Here is a 10,827-nt window from a genome sequence, read left to right on the forward strand (position 1 = left end):
GCAGAGAGGGTCTCCTCACCAAAGAACCAAGGAAGGAATCACTCCACTCACCACCCTCCACCAAAGGATCCCAGGAAAGAATCTTCTCCTCCAGTCTGGCTCACCTTTGCAGTGACTGAATCCTGGAGCTGGCCTTTTTAAAGCAGTTTTCTTGATGTCACTTCCTGTTGCTCCCCCACTTTATGGGAACCAATCATAGTCTTTCGATTTGCCTAGCACTGTGTGTGTGTGTGTGTGTGGGGGGAAGCAGTGGCCACTGTAGTTGTCACCCACTCTAGCAAGTGACTTGTAAATTCTCATACTTAGTGACTGGTAAGGTACTAAGTAGGGGTACTTAAGTTTTTGATTGCTAGACAAAGAGAGTTTGATTCACTCTACACACCCTACAGCTTAGTATTAAGAGTAAGGATCCCTTTCTTGTCTGCATGTTGCCTTATACATGCATCCTAACAAAAGTTGATGTTCATACAACTCTTAAGATATACAGAGCATTTTATTTTATGCATAAGGAAGAAAGAGGTTAAAAAAGTGGCTCACAGGGGGCAGCTAGGTAGCTCAGTGGATTTAGAGTAAGGCCCAGAGACAGGAGGTCCTGGGTTCAAATGTGGTCTCAGACGCTTCCAAGCTGTGTGACCCTGAGCAAGTCACTTAACCCCCATTACCTAACCCTTACCACTCTTCTGCCTTAGAACCAATACCCAATATTGATTCTAAGACAGAAAGTAAGAGTTTAAAAAAAAAAGAAAAGAAAAAAGAGAAACTGGCTCACATAAATATTCACATAGGGAGTAATATCCAGAGTGGGATTCACCCAAGGTCTTGTGCTCTCTCTATCACACTGCACTGCACTGCCCTGCACCATTATAAACACATACCCAGACAGAAACACACTGGATGAAGGTAGGCAATAAATGTTAAGTGTCTATTATGTGCCAGGCACTGTGCTAAAGGACTGATCTTTGGTTTCTGAAGGTCTCTCAGTGGGTGCACTTTTACAGATGACAACCTATTGTGTTACTTAAATAGATGGCAAATCTAAGGCAAAAACTGCCTAATGGACCATTTGCCTGACATCTGTGGGCACACCAGGGCCCACAAGTATCCAATTCTGTTATCCTCAGATTTCAGACCTTCTTGCCTTTGAACTAGTCAGATATTCTTCAGATCCTTGTCACTTCATGTCCTGCAGTAATGGCACATCTCAGGAAGCCAGGAGCCATGAGTCAGGTGGTAGGATTATTCACCACCAGAAGCTTTTCTTGTGGACCTCAGAATAAGCTTCCTGTCTTGTTGTTCAACTTCTAGACCCATTTTCTTCAATATGGCTGTATCTGCCAGGCCGTGGTTTTCCATCTTTGCAATTAGTTCTTGGTTTCTCTTATTCTGCTCAGTTAGATTTCGAATGGCATACACTGCCCACTGATTCAGAAAGGGATTGTTGTCATCCATGCAGCAGCTGTCCAGAATCAGGGGAATACCATCTAATTGGTACACCTTGTCTTGGTTATTCTTATCTTTATAGCACAAGTTGCCAATGAGGCGAATGAGGTGGGACTTGAACCCTGCCACAGGGTTGGAGATGTCCCCTTCTCCACGCACACAGGGAGAAGTGGTGAAGACATTTGGGGTCTGCTTCCCTGCCAAGTGAGCCATCTGCAAGGTCTCAACTGCTGTCTCGAGGAGCCCAGGGAAAGCTTGTAAGGAGGGCAGCAGGTCACAGTTGGCACTCATTTCACAAAGGACATGGAGAAGCCTAATGGTAGTCAGGGCTTCCTCATCACCATTGTGGCTGGAGGAGGCAAGCTTCAGCACAGACTTGCATTTCTCCTGGAATTTGCTTGCCACAAATCGGGCGTGACTTAGAAATGCAGCTGTGTCCTCACCGGTCAGCGGCTCATCCCCTATGAGCTTGGCTATCATGAGATCGAGCAGCGTCACCCTTTCCTGATGGCTCAGCCTAGCATACAGGGAGTTCACCAGTTCTGGACTTTTCAGCAAATAGTCTGAAATGATCAAGAACGCCCATTCAGCATCTGCCTGCTTCTGGTAGGCCCGGACAACTCTCAGAGCTACAGCCACATTTCCGCTCTGAAGGTCCTTCAGCCTCTCGGAGTTCAGACACGTGAACAGGATCATGCAAGAGAAGGTGACGATCTTCTCATCCGGATAAGTGAGGCAGCCCAGGAAGAGATCTGGGAAGGCATCTTTCCACAGCATCCTCTGAGAAGCCTCATTTCCTGCCACGGCATTACCCAGGAACTGCAGGCCACAGCGAAAGGCTGGCAACTGGGATTCCTGCTTAATGCCATTCAGTTTCTGAAATAAATCCACCAGCTTCACCGAGGTGCCGATCAACTCCGAGTCCCTGATCAAGGCCTGGTTCCCAGGGCACTGCACACAAGCGTTCCTCAGGCAGCGGAAACACTCCGCAATGAGCTGCAGGTGGGGGTCCAGGTACACCAGGCGGCCCGCCTCCCCGCACGCCTGCTCTACCTCATGGGAGGATTTTGTCAGGATTTGTTGGATGTCCTGAAAGACCCGCTTGGACGCTGTTTCTCGGTGCCGCTGCTCACGGAACAGCCCCGTAAGCTCCTGCAGTCGCTCCAGCTGCTTACCCGGCTCATTGTCAGCTTCCAGAGCCACCAGCGCCGTCTCCACCAGCCCGGAGCTAGGTCCGGAACGGTCCGACTCCTCTCTGGGCGCCGCCATCTTTGTGAGGGGGAGGAGCCTGTGCGTGCACTTTACGAGCGTATCAACCCAGGGTCTTTACATTTCTTTCACTTTTAAGTATCTTTCTCCTCTCTTCTTCAGGGAGCCATCCCTTAAAACAAGGAACAAAAAAGAGGGAGGAAAAAAAATCAGTCAGCAAAACTAGCATGAACCCATGCCTTACTGGCAGCTTTCTATACCACCCGGATCACAGGTTTAACTGAAAATGCAAAAACTAGATTTCTGTGAGTGATCAAAGCTGGAACAGACCTAAGCGGCCACCTCATTCAACCTCCTTATTCTACGTAAAAGACGAGACGAGGAAACAGCTCCTCCCCCCCCCCCCCACGTGGGGACTCTTTTAAGGTCTCCAGGAGCCACCCAGGGGAGGATTGAACCTAAGCTCCTCTGACTTTCACCTTACCAGGCTGCCTTCTCACGTTATCTTCAAACATATATTTATTCTGGAAGAGAAGGAATTTTTAAAGCGGGTATAAAGATTTTGTTGAGCCCTTGGGTTTTCCTAGCAGCAGTAAACCCAAGCTATCTCGCACTCCAAACCCGCGAGCGGCCCCAGGTGGCCGGCCCCGCGCCCCGCCCCCCGCCCTAGTGGCCAATGGGGCGCGGGGCCCCGGTCCCTGGACTAGACTCCCTCCAAGGGCGGAGTCGGGCAGCGGTCGCTGCTGTGCGTCCTCCTCCTCGCTAGGCGGGGAGCGCGAGCCCGCAGGAGCGGGTCGGCCGAGCCAGCTCTGGAGCAGTGGCTGCAGGGGAAGACCGGAGCTGGGAGGCGGCAGCATGTCAGTATCACGGTCCGTCGCGCCCCACTCCCTTCCCTCCCCGAACCCGCCCGCTGTCCATGTGTCTGTGTGTCAGTCCGTCCATCCTCCTCGCGTGTCCGGCGCCCCCCCCTGCCTTTCGCCCTCTGTCTTATATGTCTGTGTGTCCGTCCGCACGGCCGCCCCACGAGTCTGGCTGCGCGTCCTCTCCTCCCTCTGCTTGTCTGTCTGTCTGTCTGCAGCGTATGGCCTTCAGCCCCTAAGAGGAACTCCCTTCCTGTTAGAGGGGGCCCAGCGCTATCAGGTCAATAACCTTTTTTCCATCAGGGAATGCCAGGTTCAACTCCCTCTTCCTATAAAGGAGGAAACTGAGGCATAAAAAGTTTCGAGGAGGTGCTGGGCTCCAGACCACTGGAAAAGCTGGCTTGGGAACTTCCCCCAACCCCTTGGAATAGAAAATTGGAAAGAACGCCCCCTCCCCCCACTCAGTCTTGTCCTGCATTTGGGTGGTTTAGGGGGAGTGTAGGAAAGAGAATCAGGCAAGAGCTGGGCAGAGATATTTGCTTCCTGGCGGCTCCCCCTCCCCCCCCACTGCAGAGGTTAAGCCACGCCTGGGTTACCCCCATGCTTTTGAGGACTGGAAACAGCTGAAGCTTCCTTCTTCAAGAAGGGTTTCAGACTGAGCAGAGCAGCAGACAGTGGTCTCTGGGGTAAGCTGAGGAGAGGGAGCCTCCTTTCCTTCCCCTGCCCCCTCCCTCTTGACTTCCTCGACTCCATCTCTGGAAAGAGGGTAGGTATTTTACAAGGATGATGGGGGAGCAGAGAAGGGGACAGTTATGGTACACTGTGGAAAGATGAGCTAGGAATCTGGAGATCTGGTTTTGGTCTTAGCTGTACTATAAAATGTTTGTTCCTGTGGGAGCTGGGTTAAGTCCTTCACCTTTCTGGGCCAGTTTCTTCATCTGTGAAATGGGAGTGTTGTCCTGGCTGATTTCTAGAAAGCCTCTGTCTGGGCCTCAGTTTCCTCATCTGTAAAATGAAAATGTTTATCTGGCCAATTTCTAGAAGCCCTTCCATCTCTGATGTTCAGTGGTTCTTTGAATTCAGGAATCCTGAAGTCATCAGTTGATCTACAGTGGCTTAATCATTGCTTGTTGAGAAGGCTGGAAGGATCCTGTTCATGGGAGTTCCCACATCAGCCATCTCCCTCCTGGGATCTCTGGACTGGGCGGGATGTAGGGAGACTGATTCTCTTTCCTGCCCCAAACAGATTCTCCCATCTCCCAGACTTGAAAGTGAGGAAGAACATGGTTTGGGAGGCCCTTATGGGGGAGGAGGGAGGGTCCTCCTGGCCAGCCGTTGGGACCTGGCCTGTGTGAGGAGGAAGCAAGGAGCCCTTATCTGTACAGCTCTGCAATCCCTTGGAGAAAAGCAGAACTCAGCCAAGAGCTGGGCCATGCTGGGCCCCTCATAAGGGAGGAGGCCAGACCTTTATTTCCCTTCCTCCCTCCCATCAGCCCTAGGAGCCCTCACCTTCCTGACCACTTCATATTGGCCCTCTAGCTTTCAGGGAGCCTTGCTTTCCCTGTCCCAGGTAGTTTCTTGAGGTTACTTGAAGGCCTGAGATTTTTAGCTCCAGTGTCAGTTCTCACATGCACTGAAGTGGGTAAGAGAAATGTGGCCTTTCTGTTAAGGGCTTGGGGAGCCTGTTCTCATTATCAGTAACCTTTTGTCAGCTGGTTCAGAAGGGTTTCTGGATATCACAACAACGGAAAAAAATCCCAAAAGCACAGAAAATCTGAAAATAATTGCTGTGGACCTTTTTTTTTTTTTTTTTTTAACCCTTGTATTTCGGTGTGTTGTCTCATAGGTGGAAGATTGGTAAGGGTGGGCAATGAGGGTCAAGTGACTTGCCCAGGGTCACACAGCTGGGAAGTGGCTGAGGCTGGGTTTGAACCTAGGACCTCCTGTCTCTAGGCCTGACTCTCACTCCACTGAGCTACCCAGCTGCCCCCTAATGCTGTGGACCTTTTGAGAACTAGTGTTCATTTAACTGGAGTTTTCCTTCCCTAAACTGAATTCATATTGGAAAAAAAAGCCAGGCTAGGGACCCATCACAGACCATACCATAAAAGGGTTGGTTGAAGGAGGGGGGTGGGGTGAGGGGAGTGGAATATTGTTTTGCCTAGACCAGAGGGAATCTGAGAGGGAGCAGAGGTATGATCTCTGTCTTCCCATATCTGAAGGATTATCTAGTGGAAAAAGGATTAAGCTCATTGAGCCCTGAAGGCAGAACTAGAAGGATTTGGGGGAAAGTTGCAGAGAGGCAGATGTAAGTATAATATAAGGAATAAAGGTGCTAACAGCCAGAGCTGAGAGAGAGTGAGCTCCCTGTCACTATAGCTCTCCTAGTGAGTGGAAGCAGAATTTGTCTGGGATGGATGCTGTACTGGGGATTTTTGTTGAGGAAGAGGATGGACTAGTTGACCTCTAAGGTCCCATCCAGCCCTGACTGCCTGGGATTTTGTGAAATGTCAGCTCTGGGTAATCCACAGGAGGAGAATGGAGAATTGGTCCTAGACCCAGAGGGAAAGCTGTGGCTCCTGTCCAGAAGCTGGATGATGGCTTCTTCGTCCTCCTTGGCTTCATGCCCTGGCTTCGAAGAGCTCACCCTGGAGCCTGCCCACCTGCGTCCAGAGCTTCTAGATGCCTGTGCTGACCTTATCAACCAGGAGTGGCCTCGGAGTCGAGCCTCCCGCCTGCACTCTCTGGGCCAATCCTCAGACTCTTTTCCCTTGTGCCTGGCCCTGCTGGGCCCCCCCCCTAGCCCAGGAGCCTTGCCCACAGTCCTGGGCCATTCCCGCCTCTCCCGAGTTGCTGCCCATGATCACAGCCTATTGGTCGAAACTGTTGTCATCGCTCGGGCTCTTCGGGGTCAGGGGTTTGGCCGCCGCCTCATGGAGGCCACCGAGGCCTTTGCCAAGGCCCGGGGCTTTCGTCGACTACACCTAACCACCCATGACAAGCAGCATTTCTATGCCCACTTGGGCTACCAGCTTGGAGAACCAGTGCAGGGTCTCACGTTCAGTAGTGCTTTGACTTCATCTATCCTTCAGGCCTTCTCTCAGCCTGCCAGCACTCCAGAGCCTAAACCTCCCAGCCCCTGCAGGGAGACTATGGGGTCCTTCTCTCTTACTAACTCCCACCCTAGGCCCAGTCTGCCCCCTGCACCACCACCCCCTCCTCCTTTACCTGCCCCCTATCTCAGCCCTCCAGTTCTTTCCCCTACTGGCACCCCACAGCAGAGCCTTCTGGAGACACCGTATAGGGACATCCGGGGTCGCCCCATATTTTGGATGACAAAGGAGATCTGATGGGGTTGGCCTGGTGGCCTTTTAGCTGAGGAGAGAGGGAAGGAAAGACCGCAGAAAGGATTGTAAAGAATGGCCAGAAGAGATACCTGAGAACTTTGCCCTGAAATCTTCCCAGTGCCTGAAGCCTGTTTCCTGGGAGTTACTGACAACCTGGCTGTCAGTGCTTCTCTCCCAGTGAAGGGAGAACATGGGGAAATCACCCAGCTTCATTTCATTTTTCTTTTCTTTTTTGGGGTGGGAGCAAATCTCAGAGAGCCAGCACCCCACTCCCCAACAGAGGAGTTGGAGGGGAAGAGGCCACAGTGATGAGAATGGCAGCCACTGGTTTCTGAGGCACTTCTAAGGTTTACAAAACACTTCCCTCATCATGTCCCTCTGAGAGAGACTGCACACAAACGTATTATTGTCCCCATTTTCTAGAGAAGGAAATTGAGTAGAAGATCAGACCTTATCAGAAGATCAAAGTGGCCAAGATGGCATTCAGTGCCAGGCTTTTCTTTTTCAAATCTGACACTGATATACCTCATAGACTGTGCCAGCTGCCTTGCAGATTCTCAGCTCCATGAGGTCAGAGATTGTCTTATCTGAAAACTGGGCAGAGGTCTCTGCACACAGTAGGTGCTCAATAAGTGTTGGTTAGATTCCTTACATTGTTAACCAGCATGGCTATGTGTGAGCTGCACTGAATAAAGCAGCCCCATCCTGGGGATCACTTGGTAGGGTATGTCCTTTGTATTTATTTCACCCCTTGGGCAGTGGTATAAAACCTCCTTTTCCCAGGGCCTTTCTCTCCTGGGCTCTTCTGATTCCTTCCTCTCAAACTTTCTCTTCCCAACCCTTCCAGTTAACCAGGCTCTGCCCTCCCCTGGAGCCTAAGTTTAACTATTAGGTTTTTGCTGCTCCTTCCAGCCTTGGAAAGAGCCCACAGGCAATGAATGAGAGGGATCAGAGGGAAGGCCAGTGAAGAGGCTCGCCATGGAGCCCATGTCAGAGTCCAGAATCCGATCCTTCTTAACCCCCTCAAGACTCCTGTGCTCCTGCCTCTCATTCTAGTCTCCTCTCTCCCCTACAGGTCTCTCTCTGCTGGGCCCAACTATGAATGGGGGCTGCTATTTGGTGGCCTGGGCCACCCTATGCCTGGTGGGTGGGTGGGCAACCTCATGGCATCTGGGCCGCCCCTTCACTGCAGTGTGGAATGTGCCCACAGCCCGATGCCAGACCCATTTTGGCCAGTCCCTGCCCTTGGACCCCTTTGACATCGTGCACAACTGGGCCCAGCGCTTTCAGGGGCAGAATATTACCATCTTCTACAAGAACCAGTTTGGCCTTTACCCCTACCTGGGGCCAAGGGGCATCGTCCACCACGGAGGTATCCCCCAGGCTGTTTCCCTGCACAGGCACCTTGCCCTGGTTGCCAACCAGATCTCTGGCCTAATGCAGAAGGGCTTCAGAGGCTTAGCTGTGCTTGACTGGGAAGAGTGGCACCCACTCTGGAACCGGAATTGGGGGTCCCGTCAGATCTATCGAAAGGCAGCCTGGGCCTGGGCCCAGCAGCAGTGGCCAGATCTACCCCCTAAGCAGCAACACCTCAAGGCTCGAGCTACCTTTGAGCAGGCTGCTCGGGCACTGATGGAAAGCACCCTACAGCTAGGGCAGGCACTTCGTCCCAGGGGGCTGTGGGGCTTCTATCGCTTCCCTCTCTGCCGAAGCCCCTGGCAGGGCAGGCACAATTACACTGGGAAATGTCAGAAGGCAGACAAGGTCTATAATGACCAGCTGCGCTGGCTTTGGGAGGCCTCCAGTGCTCTCTTCCCCAGCATCTACCTCCCGCCTGACTTGCCCCAGGTCTATCGAAAGAGCTACACACGACATCGGCTGGAAGAGGCTTTCCGAGTGGCCCAATTTGGGCATCCACACCCTCTGCCTGTGATGGCCTATGCCCGACTCACACATCCTGGTTCTGGGCAGTTTCTGTCCCAGGTGAGCCTTTGATCTGAAGGGAAGACATAGTCCCAATCTCCAGGAAGCCTTTGGAGGCCCTAGTCTGAAGAGGGAGCCAGGGGGACCAAGGAGTTTGGCCATAGTCAGGAAACAGGCCTGGCTGAGCAACATCTCTCCATTTTCAGAATGACCTGATTCAGACCATTGGTGTCAGTGTGGCTCTGGGGGTAGAAGGTGTGGTGCTCTGGGGCGACCTCTCTTTTTCCAGTTCTGAGGTAAGTGATTCTTCTCCTTCCTGCCCCTGGGTTCTCTCCAAAGTCCCATTTCCATTCTTAGTGCTCTAGCTAGAAGCCCAGATGTAAACCCTAGAAGGAATCTTGGTGGCCAACTAGATCAATTCCTTCCTTTTATAGCTGAGGAAACAAAAGTCTGGAGGTTTGCTGACACTCAGGTTGTGAGTAGTAGAGCTGGCATTAGAACCCAGGTTCTGTCTATTATCTCTTCCCATACTAAAATTCTAGGAGGGAGTATATCTGATCATGAATCAAGGCTCTGGAAGAGAGTCAGCAAAGTTGGTCCCAGGAACTAGGTATCTAGAGGCTTAGTTTCCTTTGGGATGATGTCCCCTTCTTTCCCTTCTCTCTGAAAGATGAAAGATTTCTCATCTCTCATCCTTAGGAGCAGTGCAGCCATCTCCAGAGCTACCTGTCAACCATCTTGGGCCCCTACTTAAGCAATGTGACTCAGGCTGCCCAGGCCTGCAGCCAGCAACTGTGCCATGGCAATGGGCGCTGTGCCCGATGGGAGCCCAGCAATGATGAAGTCTTCTTGCACTTGGAACCAAGACGTGTTCAGGGAAACCTCAGGGAAGGCACTGCCAAGTGGGCCCACTTCCGATGCCTCTGCTACCCAGGCTGGGAAGGCACTACCTGCAAGGCTCCTGTAGCTGGCACAGAATGAAGGGGGTTACCTTCAGCTTTGTCTCCAGAAGATTCCCAATTGTGGGGTCAAAGCTATAGGCCACCTTTATCTGTCTTTGTCTTCTGAGCTTCCTCAAGTTGTTCCTACTGGCCTCTTATTCTCCCAAACTACAAAGAGACCAGTTGGGGGGCTTTTCCTGCTTGTTTACTAAAGTTCCCCTTTCTGCTATTAGGCCTGGAAATACCCCCCTCTATTATTGCTCTGCTGTGCCAGAAAGCACTGGATTTAGGAATTGGATTTTTGACCTTGCACAAATTCCTTCCTCTCTCTCAATGCCTCATATTCCTCTTTTTTTTTTTTTTTTTTAAAGAGAATTGGAATTAGAGCTGGTGGGTGCCTCACACTGAGGCCCAGAGATGGGAAAGGACTTGATCAAAAGCATTGCTAGTTTGGCAGAGTCTGAATTTGAAACCAGGTACTCGATTCTAAACCCAATGCTTTTTCTGCTACACTGAAAAGTGAGGGGATTGAACCAGATGATCTATAAGGCCCCTTCTTGCTGTAAATCCTAAAAAACTTGTGGGTCCCATGTAATATTTGGCCTAAGTTTTTAAATGGCCTTTTTCTCTGGATGACTTCCACAGTGCAGCTACAAACTGAGTACCTTCTCTGTGGCCTTGAGTCACCTTCCTTGAACCTTGCAGCCCTGGATTCAAGGACTTGAGCATAAGGACCATGTACTGGGAGCTGTTCCATTGGGAATTCAGTAACTGGGTCTAAACAGCAGCCATATATTATTGGTTATGGTATTTGTGGTATATACTTTGTCATCATCTGTATTTTCATTCCACATTTGGGTTAGACCATAAAATCATTTTTCCTTCTCCTCTCTACATGTGTGCTGGCTGATTTTGTCCCTCTCCCCCAAACACAATTTACTAGCTCTGTCTTTTAACAAGTTTCCTCAAGATACAGTTTCAAGATTACAGATATAGTTTCAAGATACAGTTTCTCTGTATCTTGGTGTCTTTGCCTTTGTCTCTTTCTCTCCATCTTTTCTTTTACCAAAAGAGAATATTTGCATTATCTAACTCATAGGCTTATGG

General features: G+C 50.9%; 3 protein-coding genes across 3 annotated transcripts; 2 read left to right on the top strand and 1 right to left on the bottom strand.

Annotated features, from left to right (window-relative positions):
• Positions 1-717: 717 nt before the first annotated feature.
• LOC123230771 (ataxin-10-like) lies at positions 718-3,220 on the bottom strand. The gene is made up of 2 exons (XM_044656939.1): positions 3,134-3,220; positions 718-2,821 (listed from the first exon to the last, which is right to left on the bottom strand). The coding sequence occupies exon 2, from the start codon at positions 2,707-2,709 to the stop codon at positions 1,237-1,239; it is 1,473 nt and encodes a 490-aa protein (XP_044512874.1). The 5' UTR covers positions 2,710-2,821; positions 3,134-3,220; the 3' UTR covers positions 718-1,236.
• Positions 3,221-6,066: 2,846 nt separating this feature from the next.
• NAA80 (N-alpha-acetyltransferase 80, NatH catalytic subunit) lies at positions 6,067-7,578 on the top strand. The gene has a single exon (XM_044656940.1). The coding sequence runs from the start codon at positions 6,104-6,106 to the stop codon at positions 6,857-6,859; it is 756 nt and encodes a 251-aa protein (XP_044512875.1). The 5' UTR covers positions 6,067-6,103; the 3' UTR covers positions 6,860-7,578.
• A 376-nt stretch (positions 7,579-7,954) lies between these two features.
• On the top strand, positions 7,955-10,614 carry HYAL3 (hyaluronidase 3). Its single transcript, XM_044656941.1, has 3 exons — positions 7,955-8,839; positions 8,986-9,075; positions 9,479-10,614. The coding sequence occupies exons 1-3, from the start codon at positions 7,955-7,957 to the stop codon at positions 9,758-9,760; spliced, it is 1,257 nt and encodes a 418-aa protein (XP_044512876.1). The 3' UTR covers positions 9,761-10,614.
• The last annotated feature ends 213 nt before the right edge of the window (positions 10,615-10,827 follow it).

This window comes from Gracilinanus agilis, chromosome 1, assembly GCF_016433145.1.
Source record: "Gracilinanus agilis isolate LMUSP501 chromosome 1, AgileGrace, whole genome shotgun sequence".
In the NCBI taxonomy this organism is placed as follows: domain Eukaryota; kingdom Metazoa; phylum Chordata; class Mammalia; order Didelphimorphia; family Didelphidae; genus Gracilinanus; species Gracilinanus agilis.